Here is a 24,039-nt window from a genome sequence, read left to right as displayed (position 1 = left end):
TAAATGCAACGGTGTGGATTCCTTAAGTGGACACACACACATACATACACTCAGCTTTATATAGTAGACTAGCAGAAGGACCCGGCTTCACAGGGGTATATTTAATCTATTTAATTTAATGGTTGTGTGTGTCGTTAAAAGATAGACAGTATCCACTATAACAGTGACATCTACAGTACCCCGCCCCCTTAACAGTGACCCCCACAGCCCCCACTCCTTAAAATGGGACCTCCCCAGCAGCCCACCCCCTTAACTTTGTCCTTTACAGCAGCCTGCCCCTTTAACAGTAAGTTCCATAGCACCCCACCCCCTTGACAGTGACCTCCACAGGGGCTCACCCCTTAACAGTGACCTCTACAGCACCCGCACCTTAACACTGACCATAGGTTACATTCCCCTTCACTGACCTCCACCATTCCCGGCCCCCTTAACAGAGACCTCCACAGCGACTGCCTCTTTAACAGTGACTGCCACAGTACTCTGCTCCCTTAACAATGACCTTCACTGTACCCTGCCCCTTTAACCGTGACCTCAACATAGCTCCGTTCCCTTAAACTGTGACTTCCACAACTCCCCGCCCCCTTAACAGTGACCTCTACAGCATCCTTCCCCTTAACACTAACCTCCATAGCGGACCGTCCCCTTAACTGTGACTGCCACCATTCCCTACCCCCCTTAACAGAGACCTCCACAGTGGAATGGAAACCTGGTGTAAAACTGTGTGTATGTGGAGACTTAGGACCTGAGAGTAGGGCTGCAACCAGTACTTGACTAAATTGAGTAATTCAACACAAAAAAAAAATCCTTGATGGATTTGTTTGTGTCACGTGACCACGGAGCGGGAGTGAAGCGCTTGATGTTACTCCTGCTCCGTGGTCTCCCGTTGCGCTCCGAATACTCACCTTTCCAGCAGGGGGCCTGCGGACACTCCACAGTACGTCCATGGTCCCATGCTGCACTGACCCCTTGATGCTCCTCCGTGACCTGATGCGCTGTGGACGATGGAGTGTCGGAGGCGCCCCTGCTGGAACGGTAAGTTGGTGCGAATAAGGCCAGGCGCCCGGACAGCACAGCGTCACAGCAACCAATGACGCTGTGCACTCCAGGTGTCAGGAAGAGCAGGGGGGAGCGCTGCTGGCACAAGGGGGGGGGGGGGTGAACGGAGCTGATGGCACTGGGGTGGGTGGAATGGAGCTGATGGCACTGGGGGGAACGGAGCTGATGGCACTGGGGTGGGGGAGAGCTGATGTCACTGGGGGATAGTGGAGCTGAGGCACCGGGGGAAACTGATGCACTTGGGCTGATCGCACAGGGGGGAACGAAGGGTTTGGGGACTGATGGTAGGGGGTCTGATGAGTTTTTATAAAGGGAAACAGTCTATTAATTATTTTTTTCTTATTAGATAACTCATAAAAAATAATCCATTTCTAAAATAATCTTTTACTGCAGCCCTACCTGCGAGCTTCTATTGGCTGATAAGGGACATGTGACCCACACGGTCATATGGCAGTTGGGATATGAAGAGAAAGACCAGCAGGGTTCTACTGGCTAATGTATATCATGTGATGTGCCATATTTGCATTTTCTAGGAATATCTCAGGAACGGTATGTGCTAGAGAGCCGAGAAATTTCGTGATTGTAAGGGTCCATTCACACGTCCGTATGCGTTTTGCAGATCCGCAAATTGCGGATCTGCAAAACACGGACATCGGCAATGTGTGCTCCGCATTTTGCGGACCGCACATCACTGACACTCTCATAGAAAATGCCTTTTCTTGTCTACAATTGCCGACAAGAATAGGGCATGTTATGTTCTTTTGCGGAACGGAAGTGCGGATGCACATTCTAGCCCCATTGAAAATTTATGGGTCCGCACCTGTTCCACAAAATTGCGGAATGGATGCGGACCCATTTTGCAGACGTGTGAATGGACCCTAAATGTGACGGTGAGGATTCCTTTAGCGGACATACAAACACACACACATACACTCAGCTTTATAAGGAGACTCACCTGATATACATATAATGAATGTGGTGACATGGGCCAGATTCATTGATGACATTTTTTTTATATGGAAAGGTGAGGGGGAGGAGTTTGTTGAATTTGTGAGTGCTTTGAACATCAACAATATTGGCTTGAAATTCACATTTGAGATTAAAAAAGATGCACTTCCATTTTTGGATATAGAGATTGCAAGGGGCCGTCAGGGTGAGATAAAAACAAAAACGTTCAGGAAACCAACTGCCACAAAATCTTTATTGAGCTGGGATAGTCACCATCCCTTGCCCTTGAAAAGGGGTATTCCAATTGGGCAGTACCTGAGGATGAGGAGGAATTGTTTCACCTTGAGTGACTACAAGCAACAGGCTGGGGACCTTCGAAAAAGATTACCCCGTTTCCACCCTTAAGAGAGCGTACCAGAGAGCCTGTGCGAGTAATCGAACGGAGCTCTTATATCCAAAAAAAGAACAGGCTGTGTGACCAACCCCATACGTTTGATAGCCACATTTGATGGAGCAGCTGGGGGGGGGGGGTGAGAAAGGTGATATCTAAATACTGGGGAACTTGATCCAGATATCAAAAATGTGATTTCAGAGACCCCTCAAATCACCTATCGGAAAAGTTGCAGCTTGCATGATAGTCTGGTCCGCAACTACTTCAGTGAGGCACCAGAAAAAACAGGAATGTGGCTTAAACCAGTCTGTGGGTGTTACCACTGTAGTGGTTGTATAGCATGTGCTTTTGTCACCCAGGGCCATGAACTCGCGAGTAACGTTACTGGGAAAAGCTACACTATTAGACGTTTCATTAATTGCCGTTCAAAAGGAGTCATCTATAAGGCAACCTGCCATTGTGGTTTGGAATATGTGGGCAAAACTACCCGTGAATTCCGGAGACGGATTGGCGAACACCTGGGTGACATGAGGCTATTGCAAAGGGAGAAATGGTGGATATCTGAATTAAAAATAGTTCAACCTAAAGGCTTAAATGAACAGTTATTATTTGGCTGTTACATCTAAAAATGATACAGTCCTGATCAAAAAAATTTCAAGACCACTTGAAAAATTGCAAAAAATGATATTTTACATTGTTGGATCATAACAAGGTTCCAAGTAGAGCTTCAACATGCAACAAGAAGAAATGAGAGTGAGACAAAACATTTTTTGAGCATTCAATTAATTGAAAATAACGATTAAACTGAAACAGGCTGTTTTTCAGCTGATCCAAATTTTAGGACCACATGCCTTTAACCACTTCAGCCCCGCTAGGTGAAACCCCCTTCATGACCAGGCCACTTTTTACACTTCGGCACTACACTCCTTTCACCGTTTATCGCTCGGTCATGCAACTTACCACCCAAATGAATTTTACCTCCTTTTCTTCTCACTAATGGAGCTTTCATTTGGTGGTATTTTATTGCTGCTGACATTTTTACTTTTTTTGTTATTAATCAAAATATAACGATTTTTTTGCAAAAAAATGACATTTTTCACTTTCAGCTGTGAAATTTTGCAAAAAAAACGACATCCATATATAAATTTTTCGCTAAATTTATAGTTCTACATGTCTTTGATAAAAAAAAAATGTTTGGGCAAAAAAAAAATGGTTTGGGTAAAAGTTATAGCATTTACAAACTATGGTACAAAAATTAGAATTTCCACTTTTTGAAACGGCTCTGATTTTCTGAGCACCTGTCATGTTTCCTGAGGTTCTACAATGCCCAAACAGTATAACTACCCCACAAATGACCCCATTTCGGAAAGTAGACACCCTAAGGTATTCGCTGATGGGCATAGTGAGTTCATAGAACTTTTTATTTTTTGTCACAAGTTAGCGGAAAATGATGATGATTTTTTTATTTTTATTTTTTCTTACAAAGTCTCATATTCCACTAACTTGCGACAAAAAATAAAAAATTCTAGGAACTCGCCATGCCCCTCACAGAATACCTTGGGGTGTCTTCTTTCCAAAATGGGGTCACTTGTGGGGTAGTTATACTGCCCTGGCAATTTAGGGGCCCATATGTGTGAGAAGTACTTTGCAATCAAAATGTGTAAAAAATGGCCTGCAAAATCCGAAAGGTGCACTTTGGAATATGTGCCCCTTTGCCCACCTTGGCAGCAAAAAAGTGTGACACATCTGGTATCGCCGTACTCAGGAGAAGTTAGGGAATGTGTTTTGGGGTGCCATTTTACATATACCCATGCTGGGTGAGAGAAATATCTTGGCAAACGACAACTTTTCCCATTTTTTTATACAAAGTTGGCATTTGACCAAGATATTTTTCTCACCCAGCATGGGTATATGTAAAATGACACCCCAAAACACATTCCCCAACTTCTTCTGAGTACGGCGATACCAGATGTGTCACACTTTTTTGCAGCCTAGATGCGCAAAGGGGCCCAAATTCCTTTTAGGAGGGCATTTTTAGACATTTGGATCCCAGACTTCTTCTCACGCTTTAGGGCCCCTAAAAAGCCAGGGCAGTATAAATACCCCACATGTGACCCCACTTTGGAAAGAAGACACCCCAAGGTATCCAATGAGGGGCCTGGCAAGTTCATAGAATTTTTTTATTTTTTTCGCATAAGTTAGCGGAAATTGATTTTTTTTTTGTTTTTTCTCACAAAGTCTCACTTTCCGCTAACTTAGGACAAAAATTTCAATCTTTCATGGACTCAATATGCCCCTCAGCAAATACCTTGGGGTGTCTTCTTTCCAAAATGGGGTCAGTTGTGGGGTGTTTGTACTGCCCTGGCATTTGAGGGTCTCCGCAATCATTACATGTATGGCCAGCATTAGGAGTTTCTGCTATTCTCCTTATATTGAGCATACAGGTAATGAGATTTTTTTTTCCGTTCAGCCTCTGGGCTGAAAGAAAAAAATGAACGGCACAGATTTCTTCATTCGCATCGATCAATGTGCATGAAAAAATCTCTGCCAAAAAAAAAAAATGGAGGGGAAAGGCGTCTGCCAGGACATAGGAGCTCCGCCCTACATCCATACCCACTTAGCTCGTATGCCCTGGCAAACCAGATTTCTCCATTCGCATCAATCGATGTGGATGAATAAATCATTGCCGGGATTTTTTTTATATATATATATATATATATATATATATATATACACAAAGTGCTTGCCAAAGCATAGGAACGCCGCCTCCTCCTCAGCTCGTATGCCTCGGCAAACGTATCTGTCACTGCAGAGGAGAAAATCCCGTCTTGCAGCGCCGCATACACCGACTTGCGTGTAATCTGACAGCAGCGCAATGCTTCTGTCAGAATGCACATCGGTGCTGCAGCTAGTAGATCGGTTGGTCCACCTGGAAGGTAAAAAGACAAAAAAAAAAGAAAAAACCAGGCCACAACGCAATAATTTTATTAACTTTGGAACAGAACATGTAACTTTAACTTTTGGAACTAAACATTAACCTGTTTGCTTACCTGTTTTTTTTTTTGTTTTTTTTTACCTTTATAGAACAAACCTCTCCTTCCCCATGGGTCAATGTGCAAAGCGCAAATCGCCCAAAGATGTGGCGAAGTGCGTTATGCACTTTGTCCCATGTGAAAGGAGACGTTTGCAGCAGCTGTGAGTGAATGGGCCCTAATAGCCCTGTGTGCCTATCCTGGTGAGATGTGATCCCTATGCTAGGTGTACCTGTGTGTGGTACTTTCGGAAACACTCCCCTAAGCATAGGGCAGGGTGGTCGGGACAGTCAGGACAGAAATAGCGGGTGTCACGCCTTATTCCACTCCTGCTACAGACACGACATTTTTTTCGGGGTGGCGGTCGGTTTGAGGTACCAGCAACGACACTGGGGAAGTGTCGCTCGTGTAGACGGCTAACTATACTGGTGGATGGGGCCATGGAACCTCCTGGATACAGGAGGTTCGCGATGATCTCTTCCTGAAATTTGAGGAAGGATCCAGTTCTCCCAGCCTTACTGTAGAGAACAAAACTATTGTACAGAGCCAATTGAATTAAATATACAGACACCTTCTTATACCAGCGTCTGGTGCGTCGGGAAACTAAATACGGAGCCAACATCTGGTCATTGAAGTCGACCCCTCCCATGTGGAGGTTATAGTCGTGGACTGAGAGGGGCTTTTCAATGACACTGGTTGCTCGCTCAATTTGTATTGTCGTGTCTGCGTGAATGGAGGAGAGCATGTAAACGTCACGCTTGTCTCTCCATTTCACCGCGAGCAGTTCTTCGTTACACAGTGCGGCCCTCTGCCCCCTTGCAAGACGGGTGCTAACGAGCCGTTGGGGGAAGCCCACGCGACTAGTTCGCGCGGTACCACAGGCGCCAATCCGTTCTAGAAACAAATGCCTAAAGAGGGCCACACTTGTGTAGAAATTGTTCACATAAAGATGGTACCCCTTGCCGAATAAGGGTGACACCAAGTCCCAAACTGTCTTCCCACTGCTCCCCAGGTAGTCAGGGCAACCGACTGGCTCCAGGGTCTGATCTTTTCCCTCATAGACCCGAAATTTGTGGGTATAGCCTGTGGCCCTTTCACAGAGCTTATACAATTTGACCCCATACCGGGCGCGCTTGCTTGGGATGTATTGTTTGAAGCCAAGGCGCCCGGTAAAATGTATTAGGGACTATGCAGATGTTTTGCTCAGGGGTATACAAATCTGCAAATTTCTGGTTGAAATGGTCTATGAGGGGCCGAATTTTGTGGAGCCGGTCAAAAGCAGGGTGGCCCCTGGGACGGGAGGCGGTGTTGTCGCTAAAGTGCAGGAAACGCAGGATGACCTCAAATCATGTCCTGGACATAGCAGCAGAGAACATGGGCATGTGATGAATCGGGTTCGTGGACCAATATGACCTCAATTCATGCTTTTTTGTCAGGCCCATGTTGAGGAGGAGGCCCAGAAAAGTTTTAAATTCGGAAACTTGGACTGGTTTCCACCGGAAAGGCTGGGCATAAAAGCTTTCCGGGTTGGCGGTGATAAATTGTGTGGCATACCGGTTTGTCTCTGCCACGACTAAGTCTAAAAGCTCCGCAGTCAAGAACAGTCAAGAACAGCTCAAAAAATCCCAGGGCCGAATCGATCTGAGCTGTCTCAACCCGAACTCCAGACTGGGCGGTGAAAGGGAAAACTACGGGTGCGGCTGAAGTTGGGGACTGCCAATCAGGGTTTGCCAGCACCTCTGGGATTCTAGGGGCTCTACGGGCACGTCTTTGCGGTGGCTGCGACGGGGTCACTACTGCACGTGCCACCGTACCAGCTTCAACTGCCCTTCTGGTGCTCGCTACTTCACCAGGTTGTACGGCAGTGCTGGTACTAGGTCCAGGAAGGGCTGGGCTGCTGGTGTATGCCTCACCACGTAATCCGACAGCACCAGCCCCACTCTGCTGCTCTTGAAGCGGATCCTGCGCAACCTGCGGTCTAGCGACACGGGGCCGGGTACGCCTGGTGCTATCAGGGACCTCAGCCTCCTCGTCCGAACTTTGGGTCAGAGAGCCACTGCTTTCTACAGGTTCGTATTCTGACCCGCTGGATTCATCAGATGAGGGTTCCCACTCCTCATCCGACTGGGTCAGAAGCCTGTAGGCCTCTTCAGAAGAATACCCCCTGTTAGACATGTGGGCAACTAAATTTCGGGGTATTCCCTGAGACTACCCAAGAAAAAAAAAGCAAGCCTGTCTTACAAATGGGAGGCTAGCGAAGTACCGGAGGCCGCTGCGGTTGATAAAAAATATCAAAACTGATTTTTTTTATCGCCGCAGTGCGTGTAAAGTGAATGTGCAGTGATAAAAAAAAAAAAAATTTTTTGTCACTGCGGTGGGGCGGGCGTGGGCAAACGCACGTGTGGGCGACCGATCAGGCCTGATCGGGCAAACACTGCGTTTTGGGTGGAGGGCGAACTAAAGTGACACTAGTACTATTATAGATCTGACCGTGATCAGCTTTGATCACTTTCAGATACTATAAAAGTACAAATGCTGATTAGCGATACGCTAATCAGCGAATAACGGACTGCGGTGCGGTGGGCTGGGCGCTAACTGATCGCTAACTACCTAACCAAGGGACCTAAACTATACCTAAAACCTAACGGTCAATAACAGTGAAAAAAAAAAGTGACAGTTTGCACTGATCACTTTTTTCCTTTCACTAGTGATTGACAGGGGGGGGATAAAAGGGGTGATCAAAGGGTTAATTGGGGTGATCTGGGGGCTAAATGTGGTGTGGTGGGTACTCACAGTAATGATGTGCTCCTCTGCTGGAACCAACCGACCAAAAGAAGGAGCAGAGGAGCACAGCAGCCATATAACCCCATCATATTTACTAATATGTGGGGTTATATGGCTGCTGATTGGTTTTTTTAAAAATCAGCAGCCTGCCAGCCAATGATCGTGGCCGGCAGGCTGCTGACGAAATACTCTTCTGCGAAATGCCGGCCCGCGATGCGCATGCGCGGGCCGGCTGTGACGTAATCTCGCGTCTCGCGAGAGGACGCACCGATGCGTCCAGGAGGAACTAAACAACCACCTCCCGGACGCATCGGTGCGTACAGCGGTCGGGAGGTGGTTAAAAAGGCCAAATCTGTGCAAAGATGTGGATTCATTGTCATTTTCTGTCAGGTAGTCACACGTTATGATGGTAAAGGCAAAAAAAAACTCTCCCTTTTTTAATGTGGTCGGGTTGTTGAACTGCATAAGCAGGGTCTCTCACAGCGTGCCATCGCTGCTGAGGTGGGACGCAGTAAGACAGTCGTTTGGAATTTCTTAAATGATCCTCAGGGTTATGGAACAAAAAGTGGAAGACCCAAAAAGATTTCATCAGCACTGAGCCGGAGGATCCAACTGGCTGTCAGTCAAGACACTGGACGATCCTCAACCCAAATTAAGGCCCTTACTGGTGCTGACTGCAGCCCCATAACCATCAGACGGCATCTGAGACTGAAGGGCTTCAAAAACCTCGTCTCCTTGAACGCCACAGAACTGCTTGTTTGGACTTTGCAAGAGAGCACCAAACATGGGACATTCAAAAGGTGGAAGAAAGTTTTATTCTCTGATGAGAAAAAAATTTAACCTTGATGGTCCTGATGGTTTCCAACGTTACTGTCATGACAAGCAGATCCCACCTGAGATGTTTTCTACGCGCCACAGTGGAGGGGGCGCCATAATGGTCTGGGGTGCTTTTTCAGTGGAACAATGGAGCTTCAGGAAGTGCAGGGGTGTCAAATGGCCGCTGGCTATGTCCAGATGTTGCAGAGAGCATTCCTCATGACTGAGGGCCCTCGTCTGTGTGGTAATGACTGGGTTTTTCAACAGGACAACGCTACAGTACACAATGCCCGCAGGACAAGGGACTTCTTCCAGGAGAATAACATCACTCTTTTGGCCCATCCTGCGTGTTCCCCTGATCTAAATCCAGTTGAGAACCTTTGGGGATGGATGGCAAGGGAAGTTTACAAAAATGGACAACAGTTCCAGACAGTAGATGGCCTTCGTGCAGCCGTCTTCACCACTTGGACAAATGTTCCCACTCACCTCATGGAAAAGCTTACATTAAGCATGCCGAAACAAATTTTTGAAGTGATAAACAATACAGCGGCGCTACTCATTACTGAGTTCATGTTTGGAAGTTGGATTTCTGTTTTGGGGGGGGGGGGTTAGTTTTTTTTTGGAGGTGTGGTCCTAAACTTTTGATCAGCTGAAAAACAGCCTGTTTCAGTGTATTCGTTGTTTTCATTAAATTGAATGCTCCAAATTTTTTTTGTCTCACTCCCATTTCTTCTTGTTGCATGTTGAAGCTCTACTTGGAACCTTGTTAACATCCAGCCATGATAAATATGATTTTTTTTCCATTTTTCAAGTGGTCCTAAACTTTTGATCACAACTGTATCCCATGTCTGCTTGAAATCCCCTTAGAAACAATGCTAAAATTCCCAGCTTTATCATCCCCCTAACCCACCCTCGTCCCTGGGGTCATGTATGTATACATATACATATACATAAATTACCTGATTATTCGGCTTTTTGTTGATTTACATATAAGTTAATTGATCATTTGGCCGCTGGTTTCTTTTAGTTTCCTTTTTTTCTACCTGTTTTTTTTCTGCTTGTTCATTTGAGGGATGTATATACTTTCCTCCTGTGAGTCTAACTGGATATACCTTACCAGTATAGTGACTGTGAAATCGGCCCTTTAAATATCCCTATTGCGCTACTAGCTAAATTTGTCTGTCAATTAGCGCAATATAGTGTAATGCTGTTTATTTGTGGAGTTGGGGGGCGTGTTTTGGCCTATTCATTCCTCCCTCCTCCTGCCCAGTTCCGCCCACCGATGACATCACCAAGTGGGGTGTGTTTTTGCCGTTTGTGCTCGCAGTCTGCTTTTCTTTTTTAGGGGGCGTGTGCGAGCGGTGCAGGTGCGCCTCCTTTGGATGTGATGCTGGTCGCGTGACCAGTCTGGTCATGTGTTCTCTCACGTGATTACTCATGTGATCGCTCACATGGTAGGAGGGGAGGACCTTTAGTCAGTCTGCGGGGATTTAAAACCAGCCAGTACGGACACCCACACTGTCACTGTTATACCAGTCCCCCGATGATTTGGCCGTTGGCCATTGAAACGTGTCGGGACGTGCTGTGGAATTGGTATGAGTGTACCCCTGATCTGTGGTCTCCCTGACGAAGCTGGGCAGTCATCGCCACTATACAGGGACGACAAGGGACACCTAGAGAGAGGTGGGGTGTGGAGTAAGTTACAGGGATATATAGGGGAAAGAGACCTAGTACCTGTGTCCCTCTAACCTTTTCTTCCAAACTTCCTACTATAGTATAGTCTCCTCTCAAGATATCTGGATACTCTATTGTACCTTCTATCATTTTCTGTGTATGCGTGACTGCATGTTTTTAGTAATTGAGAGATATCTAATGGGCCTATCTTAGCGTGAATATTTATTAAAAGTTACGTTTTAATAAGGTCACCCACTAACTGTTAATTAGTTATATATTAGATATACTATACATGACCGGTACAACTGGCCTCAGCGGTATATGGCACAAGACCGCTAAGGCAGGTGACTGGCTGATGTCAGGAAAAACAAAGCCTAGCTGGCAGAATGGAGCAGCTGCGCTGGAACGGATGTATTTCGGGATGGTGAGTGTAAGCTTCATGTTTTATTCTGATAACTTCCCTGTCTTTTAAAAAAAAACTCAGACCACCGCTTTACCCAAATTTCTCCTACACTACATGATATATGGCTGCCCTTCCATCTACAATATTTATGGCAGATCTTCATGATAGATGTTGGTTCCAACTAAAGGGATTTACAGCTTTCTCTAGAACGGGGATCCTTCGACTCCTGTCCTGCCATGGGCTGTGAAACTAGAATTTATCTTGGTCTGTTTTTGAATCCCCCGACTTCTTTGGGGTCCTGTTTATAACAATGAATTAAATTTTTTTATTTTATTGCTCAGGCCTTCACTTATGTTAAAAAGTACACTATGTAAGGTTGTAGACCACACTTCCAGTTTAAAAATGTACAACCATGTGTCTAAAGACCATGAAAACCTGTATCACTCACTAAGAATAGTCCTTAGTAGCCAGTGGCTAACTATGTAAATACAGCAGGTATTGAATTACTTTTACATGTGCAGGGCAAGAATTCTTGGAGGAACGGATACTACCAGCTTATATGAATGCAACAAACATGGTAAAAAAAGATGCTTTTGGATACAGAGTAGAAGCGGCTGTTCACCTGATGTAGCGCCTCTGGTCATGCAGGGTGGAAGGCTTTTCCAAAAGTTTATCCAAAAGTAATTTCCTCAACGCTTCGATCCTGGTTTCTACTTCAGCGTAAACTAGAAAAAAAATAATCGACAAAAGATTTCATGATTTGTCGGTACATCACAGTATGAACTACACAACTAGGTGAAAACACACATTTGTACCCATTGCTTCCACAGAGTGTGGGTTGTCTAGATACACCTAGTCTCACCTACTGCATGTCCACGTCTGAAAAAATAGCAAGCATGATGTAAAACCCCAAACAGTAAAAAAAAAATAAAAAAAAAAATAAAAATCTTAAAATTATTTTTCTTACCAAAAATGCCGTTTCCACTAAAATTCCACTTTTCTGCTGTACAGGGGATAGGAAATACTATGTAGAGATAATTATTTTTATTCTTGGCATGCATTTTTCCTTTAAAAATAAAGGGGTACATATATTAGGACCAGCGTTTTAGACGCCGCCCCATCGCTGGCGGTGGATCGCCGAAGTTATGAAAAAGTGCCGGCCTCTTCATAATTTCTGCATCCAGCGCCGCTTCTAAATGTAAGCAGGCCTTCTTACATTTAGACCTTTTTCTACGCCTGAAACAGACGTAGAAAATGGTAAATGAGACGGGCCTGCTGGTCTGCCCCCTTCCCTGCCCACATGTTTAGATGTGGTGTGAGCGGGGAGAAGTCGCAGATTGCGGCACAACTAATCATTGCGCTGCAATCTGCTCCTTAAATACGTCTGATTTAAGTGTATTTCAGCATGATAAATGACCCCCAAAGTATTTCTCACCTTTCTTAAACACTTCTACTTCAGTCTTCCCAAACAAAGATTTTGCTTTTTCATAGTCATTTATAACCACATCATAATCGCCCTAAATAAAAGGAAAAATGCAGTGTCAACTATACATCTATATATTTATACAATCAATATGGCGAATGCTAGTTGCCCGAGAATTTTACAAATTAAACTAACTTCAGTAAATGGTGTAATATTAAAAAACAAAGTTTCTCACCTGTTATATCCCCTGCCACTCCAGTGCTGATGACGCAGTGTTCCCCATCAGTGATTTTATACTTTCCAGCAGCAATGACGTGCCATACATCCATGTGTCTGCTGCAGCCACTCACTGGCCTCAGTGGTGATGTTAACATGTACGACACAAGACCACTGATTAAAGTGATTCACTGCAGCGCTCATGTGGATGGAAGTCAGGTCATTGCTGCAGACTAAGTAAACAAAGACTGCTGATTCATATGGAAAATAACTGTCAATCAGCAGCAGGTAGGCGGGAAGAGTCAGGAGCTCATGAATATTCAGGACTCATCATTATGAGCTGGAGCTTTTCAATACAAGATGTTGGCAGATTGACTGGGTCAATTAAAGAAAGTGACATAGCATTTTGCTAAGAGAATCAGTCACTTATTATGTTGCCCTTAGTTAGGACACCATTAAACTGTTGACAGGTTCCCTTTAAGTGCTTACAATGTTGTCCTGGTGAATATTGTTCATCAATAAACTATATTTGTTTTAAGGCAATGAGTGGTTTGAGCAGCTTTCACCTGCCAAGGATTCCACTGTTGAAGCACGGAACAGCTCCTTCACCCGAAATGGGAGCAAATACGAAGGTATAAAAAGAAGAAAAGTTTTGTCCAGCTTGTCTTTGTGGTAATCCAGAAGGCTCTTTATTCAATAATCAATAAAAACATCCAGGTACAAGAATGCAGAGTCTATGCGTTTCGGGCACAATTCAGTCTTAGCCCTTACTCATGACATGAGTAAGGGCTAAGACTGAATTGTGCCCGAAACGCGTAGACTCTGGATGTTTTTATTGATTATTGAATAAAGAGCCTTCTGGATTACCACAAAGACAAGCTGGACAAAACTTTTCTTCTTTTTATACATCAATAAACTATAGTATGTAGTAGGTAAGCAGCTCACTGCTTACTGGAAGGATGCAACTAGAAAAGCAATATAACTGTTAAGAATGTAATAAGCAGTAAGCATATATGCAAATGTCAATTAAAGGGTTTTTCCAGGAGTACAATGGTGATACACCTATCCTGAGGACAGGTCATCAACAATGAGGTCCTATCACTCAACAGAGAGCAGTTGGCCTCTTGCAAACAGCTGATCTCATGGGTGCTGGGAATTCTCGTCTGATATTGATGACTTATCCTGGAGGATAGGTTGTCAAAATATGAATCCCCTTTTAACTTTCAGGATGGTTTTTGGAATCGTGGGTTTTCAGGATGCTTTGGAATCGTGGATGAACTGAATTTGGACCAGAAAGGGATTTGGAACTGAATTGAACAATGTCTTAGATATGATATCTAAAATGACTAACTAAACACAGAAAGTCTTATTAGTTGTAACTAATCACCCATCTACCTTGTAAGGTCCCTTTTATCGTACCAAATCATGACTTTGGTTTCTTTCAGCCTTTTTGTCAGGAAAAATTTTTAAAAAAAAGTATTCGGTGCTATTCTTGCTTCAAAATACCAGAACCCCCCCCTTCCCAAGTGGACATTAAAAGGAGCTTAAAAGTGATCCGGTACAGCTGTCACGTCTTCGTTATAAATGGAAGCCAAGACTATGCTGTGAACAGAGCCTTCGCTAAACCATAAAAATGAACGAGCTCATGACAGCAAGAAATATTAACTACTAATATACGGTATATATTTTGAACTCACCTTCTGAATGTTTCTCTCAATGTTGAGGGGAAGGTTGAATAAAAACTTAAATCGCTGAAGGACATTTAGTGCATTTCGGGTGGAGTCCGCTTTATCCTTCCTTCCCAGCACTTCTTGAAACAGAGTATCTGCTGTAGTACTTGCACCTTACAAAAGAAAGCAGGGTCATCGAACCCTCCTCAAACTATACATTACTTCCAAAAACCTACATTGGATTCGGAAAGTCTTCATACCCTTTCACTTTTTTCACATTTTATTATGTTGTGGCCTTGTGCTAAAATAACAAAACAAAAAAAAAAAGTTTTCCCCCCATCAGTTTGCACTCAATCCCCCTTAAGAAAGCGAAAACAGAATTTTAGAAATGTTTGCAAATTTATTAAAAATGTAAAAACTTAAATTTTGCATGGACATAAGTATTCAGACCCTTTGTAATGACACTTTAAACTTGCTATGACATGCTTCTACAACTTGATTTAAGTCCACCTGTGGTAAATTCAGGAGACTGGACAAGATTTAGAAAGAACTTACTGTTTGTTTGAGTTTGACAAAGGCACTTGCATGTGCCGAAACGCACGTTACTTCTATCTATGAGTGGGGAATAAAATACTCACGACTATATCGCAAGGAGTGCCGGTTCTTCCTTTCATTGAAGTACCTTGGGCGACGCCCGCGGACCATGCACCCACAATCCACGCAGTGCTGGCCGACATTCATAACAAGATTTAGAAAGACACAGCCCTGTCTATATAATCTCACTGCTGACAATTCATATCAAAGCAAACACCAAGCCATAAGGAGGAAATAATTATGTCTCTGGGCTCTACAGACAGTTATGTGAAGGCACAGATCTTCAGAAGAGTACAAAAAATTTCTGCTGCACTGAAAGTACCCAAGAGCACAGTGGCCTCAAAAATTCTTAAATAGAAGAAGTTTGGAACAACCAGGACTCTTCCTAGAGCTAGCTGTCCCTTCAAACTAAGTAATCGGGGGGAAAAGGGCCTTGGTAAGAGAGGTGACCAAGAACACAATGGTCACTCTGGCTGTGCTCCAAAGATCCTGTGTGCAGATGGGAGAAACGTCTAAAAGGTCAACCATCACTGGAGCATTCCACCAAACTGGGCTTTATGGCAGAGTGGCCAGAAAGAAGCCTCTGCTCTCTGGTATGATGAAAGCAAGATTGAACTTTTTGGCCTCAATTCTAAGCATCATGTTTTGAGGAAACCAGGCAGTGCCCAATACTATCCCTACATTGAAGCATGGTGTGGCATCATGCTGTGGGGATGTTTTTCAAATGCTGGAATAGAGAGACTGGTCAGAGTTGAGGGAAAGCTGAATGAAGCAAAGTACAGAGATATTCTTAATGAAAACCTGATCCAGTGTTCTCTGGATTTTAGAATGGGCTTAAGGTTTAACGTCCAACATGAAAGTTACCCTAAGTACAGGCCAAGGCAACACAGGAGTGGCTTAGGGACAAATCACTGAATGTACTTGAGTGGCCTAGCCTGAGCTCTGACTTGAACTCAATTGAATATCTTTGGAGAGATCTGAAAATGGCTGTCCACCGATGGTCCCCAACCAACCTAACAGAACTTTAGAGGATCTGCAGAGAAGAATGGCAGAAAATCCCCAAATCAAGGTGTGCAAACCTTGTGGCATCATAGTCAAGAGGACTGGAGGCTGTAATCACTGGCAAAGGTGCTTCAACTAAGTCATGAGTAAAGGGGCAGAATTCTTACTTTATGTAAGTGCAATATTTTAATTTGTCCTTTTTAATAAATTAGCAAAAAAATAAAAAATTCTGTTTTCACTTTCTCATTATGGGGTATTGCATATGATGTGCAGAATGATGGGGGAATTCTAAACACAGCTTTTATTTTAGCACAAGGCCACAATATAACAAAATATTAAAAAAGTTAAAGGGTCTGAAGATTTTCTGAATGCACAGTATTTAGACAAAGTAGACTTCTAAGAATGAACCCAAAATATTTTTATTCTTTTCAAGTTGGAGCGCATCATGCAAGTTTGGGCTAACATGCAAGTTTCTTACAAGTTTACAAAGGTGCTATTGTGACTACCTTATACAGGAGGCCATTGATATATAAATATATATATAGCTTGTAAATAGCACACATTTCTCTACCCGTGAATTATCCTAATTATTCCTTTACCCCAAAGAAAATAAGAGGAAAAACTGGAAAGGTTTTGATCACTGCCAGCAGAAAGACTCTACATTATCTGGTCTAGTGACCATACTTTAAGCAAAGATGAAGAAATTACATCAGTCTCTCTGGGTGGCTTGCGTGCCATATACTCTGCTCAGCACTGTGGGTGGCCCTGAGCATTTGAACACACTGGCTAAAATAATTGTTTAATACAAATACAAAGTTCCAACTCTACAGGAACCTTACTTTGAAATAAAAATCTTCACCCACATGAAGCTAATGTTTCCACGTACAGATAGTCGCGTGCAAAAAAAGAGAAAAAATATGATAATAAAACAGAAGGTTGGCTGTGAAGCACACGACAGCCATGAGATATCTTGGTGTGATTCTCACTTATTTGTATGGCTGACAATTCTAATATAGATACAATTTGTCCAATCCAATCAGATATATATTGAGATTATGGATTCTTCATCTAGTAATAAATCCATCATTCATCAATACATTCATTATGAAACTATACTAAAGAAAATGGGGTGCCAGCCATAGAGGACTAGACTCTAATACCCAATAAACAGAAAATTCACCTTCACAATATGAGAACGAGGGATACAACGGCATTGTTTCTGGGCAGCAGATCGTTGTTTAGATAGCATCATCTGCTGCCCAGAAATGATCATTTATGAGCCTATACTAGGCTTCTAGGCTCATTACTTCTATATTACAATTCATGCCAGCAGGTGGCAGCACTGAATTGTAATATATGGGAGATTTAATATATTCCAATGCTGTACTGTCACCTGCAGGCCATCACAACCAAGCAAGGGCTTCCCCAAACTCTGCACGGGAAAGCCATTTGTGCCCCGGGAGTGCATCTCTCTCTCAGGGAAAGGTGCCTCAGATGCAGTGGTCACAATCGATTGCAGAAATTAGCCCCAGGTGTCTGCTCCGAAGTGGGAGACATTTTAAAAAAGGCAACATGCACTGTACATATACAGCACATGTCGTCAAGGGGTTAAAGAGGACCTGTAACCTCTCCTGACATGTATGTTTTATCTATTGCTTGCAGTCCCCTTGTAATAACAATTCTGGAACATCTATTCTTATAACTCTATGTTGTACCATTTCTGTATTATACCTGCTGGACGTTATTAACGGCTATCAGTTTGCAGTGAAGGTCCACATGGGTTTTACTATTTGGGGGAGTGTTGAGGGACACCCCCAACTGGTAACTTCACTTCACTACACACTTCTAGAAATGTATTCATAACTTCTAGCAGGAATAATAAAGGAAAAGAACAACACAGAGTGATGAGAAAATCATTTTACAAAGGGGATGCAAATAGTTTATAAAACATGTCAGATGACGTTACACTTAACCCTTTTATGACCAGGCCCAAAAAGTACCAACTTTTTGTGATTTTGTGCACCTGGTGGTTTAGTGACTACAATAATAATGTTTGCGATTTTTTTTTTTTACTTGACACTTAGGACTTTTTATTATTAGAATGTTGTTGTTTTTTTTTTAGAGTTTTTTTTTTCTTTTTTTAGGTTTAATTTGGAGGAAAACTGCAAATTATTATTAAAAAGCATTTTTTTTAATTATAGCTTTTTATTTCTTAAATATTAAAACTGACACAAAAATTCAATATTGCAATGGGTTACCTATTTTGTGATGATTCTTTTCATATAAACATGTATAGGTTTGAGAGAACGGGGCGACTATGGTGACTGTTTCTGTTAGTGACAGCATTTTTAATATAATTTTAATTTGTGATTTTTATTGAAAAAAAAAAAATTTGGGGGGGCACATAATCTGTCCCCCAGGAGGTCACTGTTTCCACTGTAACTGGGGCATCCACAGGAGCCCCAGTTACAGGGGAAAACAGCCCCCTGAGGGGGAATGACACACAGGCAGACCTGATCAGGGTCTTCTTAGACCCTGCAGCTCTTCTCCTGCCCCTGCTCTAACAGAGGAAGCTGCCGGGACTAACAGACAGAAGCGGTAATAAACTGCTCCTGTCTTCTCCTCAGGGTCCCTGCTGCGTCTGTCAAATAGTACGTACCGTATATAGCCGTATGGCAGTCGGGAAGGGGTTAAAGAGGACTTGTCACTACACCAGTCAGTTTTTCAGTTTTAGTTAATACTCATATTCCCTATAATATACCAATTCATAAATCTGTTATTCATAACTTCTTTTATTCCTCCTCGAAATGTATAAATAAATAGCAAAATAAATTAATAAAAGTTGGCAATTTATTCATAAATGTGCAATAAAAAGAAGAGAGGAATGGAATAACACAAAGGCTAGAATGTATTATTCCGCCATGCCACTTTTCTGGCAAGTTCTGTTTTTACACTTCCTGAAAAGGGGGCTCTTCAAGGGCAGGGAGAGGGAGTGATGAGGGCAGGGAGGTGTGGGGCCAGTTACATCTATCTTCATTTGCATCAGTTTTCTGCCTTAGAGCTCTTTCACACGAGCGGATGCCGTGCAGGTAATCTGCTGCGCGAAAGACAGCCAAGCCCCGTTCCGGACAGCAGAAACACGGAGCATTAACATGGGATCTTTTTACTACAAAATCACATTGAGATAAAGTTGTCACTGATTTTGTAGTAAAAAGGTCACAGAGAGGCACAGAGCATTATCAATCATGTTAATGCTCCGTGTTTCTGCTGTCCGAAACGGGGCTTGGTTCTCTTTCACGCAGTGGATTCCATGCACGGCATCCGCTCGTGTGAAAGAGCCCTTAAACCAAGCCTGGAGCTGCCATAGATGTCTGCTCAGGTGCAAGGACTGCCTGCGCATCGTCATAAATTAGGCGCATCCTCCAGCAGAGGGGATATCATCGGCAGCCGTAAAAAGCCAGTCCATGATAAATCTCCATCAGAGTTCTTAGAAAGGATGCTGCAGAATTGCTATATTATGGGGAACACACTTATTCCCTAAAACAGACATTTAAGGAGTGGTGACAGAAAACAAGAATAGTACAAAGTTGCATAACCTTCTTTATAAAATGATTCTGTTTCACCTCTTTTACCATACAACTGGACGCTCAATGTAATATGTAGTGAAATGGGACACTAAATGAAATGTAGGCTTCATACAAAATGCAGGTGCCCAGAAGTAGACTAGGCCCAGAAGTAGAGAAGCCAAACAAACTTAGGAAGTTATTATATCAATATCACAGTGGAAAAAAGGACTCCATATGCTGGCAACGTAGTACAACATAAAAATAGCGCTACTTTCATTACATGGTGGCTGTAAAGTCAGAGACACTCAATCATCGGATCTAGCATTTTTCAGCATAATGAGTTTGAGTGAACTTGTAAATGGAAATAGGCAAGATGTTTGCAGGAGAGGAATGAAAGGAAGCAGTTTAGCTGTGAGGAGATGTTTGCTTCGGAACAGAACACTTACTTTTCAGAACTTTCTCCAATTTTTGCGTCACTGACCCTTCCACTTTTTCCGTGCCATCCGTCTCGAGTTTTTGATGGATTGCTGGAAAATAGATGGTCATGAGAAGGAGTTAGCTACTCATAACTATACTCTTGTTAAAAACTGCAAATAAGTAACCCACAAAGCAAGCGAAACCTACAGAATTTACCTAGTCATCAGAATTCTTTTTTTTTTTTTTTTTTGTAGAAATGTATAGGGGTTGTCCGCTTTTTACTAGTGATGACTTATCCGCTCCAACTGCTGCGAGCAGAGTAATTACAAGTATGGCATCCCCATTCACTTCTATGGGACGGATCCGTCCGGCGGCAACGATTTATGTGCAGTCAGGATTTTAGAGCCGATTTCCGTTATGCGGTCGGACGTTGATAATTTCCTAGCTTTCTTAAATGATTTAGTTGTTGTTTGGTCTGAGATAGTTCCCCGTGTATTGTGGAGCGGAGTGAGGAAGAACAGCGGTATCGAGAAGGCACGCAGCTTGCTGAACATGCAAGTTTCTAGACACGTTAGGTCGAAAGGTGGAGTAGTGGTTTGCCATTGTCAGTTAGAGGGTGACAACCGTAATTTTATGCTACGTGAAGGAGTGCATCTTAATGACATAGGTCTGGACATCTTTCTATCGAAGTTGCAGGATGCCATTGAGAGAGCCCTCTTCATTATGTTGGGGAAGGGGGGGGGGGGGGGGGGTGTTGGAGCTCAGTGTAGGTTTACACCCGGCTTCGGTGGTGGAGGGAGGACCTTGTCTAAGAAGAAGATGGAGAAGTGGCAGTCACCTGAAGTTTCCACAAAGACATGCCGCTCTTGCTCACCGTGGCCACGGTGACCAGGCATGCGAGTAATAAAGCTGTGGCATACCCCCCCCCCCCCCCCCCCCCCCCCCCCCCCCCCCCCCCCTTTTTGACGAAGAAAGTACAGAGGCTTGGGAGTTAGATGTAGACAAGGTCCCCCTGTCTTTGTAATAAAGCTGTGGCCTCCCCCCCCTTTTTTTTACCACTAAGATAAGATTCTGTGTATTTGTTTGATAGAGAACCCCCTGAGTGTGTTGGGTGGTGAATGTCGCTTCAGTCTATTTATTTTGCTGCTTTACTACTATTGTACTTTTCATGTACTTTTCATTTTGTCGTTTTACTACTACTATTGTATTTTTCAGTGAAGTACTTCCAGTATATCATTCAGTTCCATTCAGCTACAGAACATTACTGATGGCAGGTACCAGTGCTGAGCGATAATACCTGGTTCTCAGAAGGTGTTCATGTTCATGCCATTGGCAGATAATGGGGATGAGGTCAGACCTCACCAAGTTCTTTCAGAGGAAACTGGACAAACCACTTTCATATGGAGGAATTATTCTACATAAAAATCTGTACATTTCACAAAAACAGTACTAGCTATTGGAAGGGAAAACATCCGAAGATCAATTTAAGTCTGAAAGGCACTGAACTTTTCAGTGTGATATATCCTGGGTAAGAGGCGATGCTTAAGTAGCTCACTATATACCATACAAATGTCATGAGTAAAACCGATCTTGAAAATCTCAACATAATTTTGCTCATATAAAAAGGTGTTAATGGAAACCAAAGTCTGTCATTTAGGCCATGTTCACATCTGCATTGTGCCATTTAAAAAACTGATATATAGATGAAATGACAAACATATATCAAATAAGCAAAAAACAAGCAAAGTATGTAAAAGTTACAAATTCAACTTTGAAACTTACAAATGTAGGCCTCTTGCACACGACCGTGTGCTGGCCGTAACTGTGCTGCAGACCGCAAATTGCAGTCCGCAATGCATGGACACCGACCATGGGGCAGCCACATGCGGATCGCGGACCCATTCACTTGAATGGGGTCCGCGATCCATCCATTCCGCCAAAAGTTCTATTTTTTTTGCGGAACGAAAGCACAGAACGGAATCCCACGGTTCCGTTTGGTGCTTCCGTTCCATTCTGCACCACATCTCCGGATTTGCGGACCCATTCACTGCGGAATGCACATGGCCGGTGCCCCGTGTATTGTGGACCTCCATATGCGGGCCGCAATACGGCCAGGCAATGGCTGTGTACAAGAGGCCTTAACCAGTGGCTAACTGTCCATGGACTATAAACGACGGAGGTGCGCACCTACTCTATCTCTACAAGGACGTTTTAAAATGTCCTAAAGATTTGTCTGTAAGAAAATGTGGATATTTTCTGCACTATATAAAACTGATTATTATTATTAAAAGGAATATGTCACCAATGACCTCCTTATCAACCTATATGCATAGACACATAGCTGTGGTTCACCTGATTAAAATGCTGTTTTTCTTTTGTTCCTGAGTTATGATACTTTTTCTTAATAAGCAATTAAGGCCTTTGGTGCAATTAGGGCATCACCAGTGCTCCTCTCCTTTCTGTGGTCAGCCTCTTCCTCGCTGCTTTGCCACTGGAACCCCACTGCACCATAGGCCAATTTTGCATATTAGGAAAAAGTGTCATACCTCAGGAACGGAGCCTCAGATCAACAAAAGAAAAACAGTGTTTTAATCATCTAAAGCACAGCTATGCGTCTCTGCAAACAATTTGATTTGGAGGTCGCTGGTGACAGATATTTAAGACCATCAATCGATCGGCATATAATTTTAGGGTAAGGTCTCTCGTGGCAGCCAGAGTGCTGCAGTAATGTGGGTGAAAAGCTCCATTTTACAGCAAATCACAGCAGTTTGGAATATTTGATTATTTCTGTGTGGTTTTTAAATGTAAAAACTGTAGTATTATCAGCAAAAGCCACACTGTCATAAACATTTGAAAAATAGAGCTAATTTGTTAAAACTATAAAGAAAATATCTACATTTTTTTCCTTGTATCCTACTATATAAAAAAAAAAAAAGAAGATATTTTGATATATAATATAGAAGGCCTATGAGTATGCAGGAACCGGGCCTCATCAATCTAAAAGGAGAAGACGGGACTGGCAGAGGAAGTGCACAGAGTGACTTGGGCCCACCCTCGGTGCACTTAGCTGGTCATTTGCATATGGATTAAAAGTACTTTTTCTCCAGATTGAAGTAACGGATCTCTAAATGAAAGGTATTATTACATTCAGGTGAGCTAGCCCTACAAGCCATTGTGAGGACAGACTCCATGGCTAAAACTTGTAAATATGCCTGATCAGGAATGGCTTCTGGTCAGGAAGCAGCTAAAAAGGGTTTTCCCATTAACACTTAAACTCAATCAATGGGACAGAAGAGAAGTGATCGCTGGGATAAGACATCCAATGATCAGACATTCATCCCCTATACCAGGGATCAGCAACCTTCGGCACACCAGCTTCTGTTAAACTACAACTCCCAGCATGCACACTTACTTGGCTGTTCTTGTAACTCCCATAGAAGAGAAATGTGGATTCTGGGAGTTGTAGTTTCAGAACAGCTGGAGTGCCGGAGGTTGTTGACCCCTGCCCTATACTGTGGAGAAGGGACGTGTTGTTAGTAAGGGGAATAATAAGAAAGCCATTATATGATCCATCTGTAAGATTTGTTTGGGTGGTATGTTGGATGGGTATCTAGAAAAAATAAAACAAATAAAAAAACAAGGAGTAAAACCATTTCCTAAAGCATTACAGCCACCCCAGAGCACACTGTGCCGTCTCATGTTCCTTTTCATGCATCAATAAAACTCAATGAGGGATCACATGTAAACATGACATTGCTGCGTGCAGGGCGCTCTGCACAGTTACGATTTATGAGTTATACTAAATGTCACTCAAATGATCACATCAGTGGAACACTACAAATCTGTACCGGCCTCACATAAAGACTCACTACACATGGATTTAGAGCAGGAATCAGCAAGCTTCGGCACTCCTGGTGTGGTGAAACTACGACTCCCAGCATGCACACGGTTGGCTGTTCTCAGAACTCCCAAAAAAGTGAATAGAGCATGCTGGGTGTTATAGTTTCACAACATCTGGGGGGCCGGAGGTTGGCCCTCAAACCATCA

The 24,039-nt window shown here is 43.2% G+C and overlaps 1 protein-coding gene across 3 annotated transcripts in view; it reads right to left on the bottom strand.

Moving 5' to 3' along the window:
* EXOC2 (exocyst complex component 2) overlaps positions 1–24,039 on the bottom strand; it is a 188,672-nt gene that overhangs the window by 97,521 nt on the left and 67,112 nt on the right. For all 3 annotated transcript variants that reach the window (XM_044293024.1, XM_044293023.1, XM_044293025.1), the window contains exons 6-9: positions 20,022–20,102; positions 14,441–14,586; positions 12,540–12,621; positions 11,727–11,829 (exon numbers count right to left, since the gene is read on the bottom strand). In XM_044293024.1, the coding sequence (XP_044148959.1) occupies positions 11,727–11,829; positions 12,540–12,621; positions 14,441–14,586; positions 20,022–20,102 (412 nt within the window). The remainder of the gene's footprint in view (positions 1–11,726; positions 11,830–12,539; positions 12,622–14,440; positions 14,587–20,021; positions 20,103–24,039) is intronic.

Source organism: Bufo gargarizans, chromosome 5 (genome assembly GCF_014858855.1).
Source record: "Bufo gargarizans isolate SCDJY-AF-19 chromosome 5, ASM1485885v1, whole genome shotgun sequence".
Classification (NCBI taxonomy): domain Eukaryota; kingdom Metazoa; phylum Chordata; class Amphibia; order Anura; family Bufonidae; genus Bufo; species Bufo gargarizans.
The sequence above is the reverse complement of the archived record's forward strand: the minus strand, read 5'-3'. Positions and strand labels throughout refer to the sequence as shown.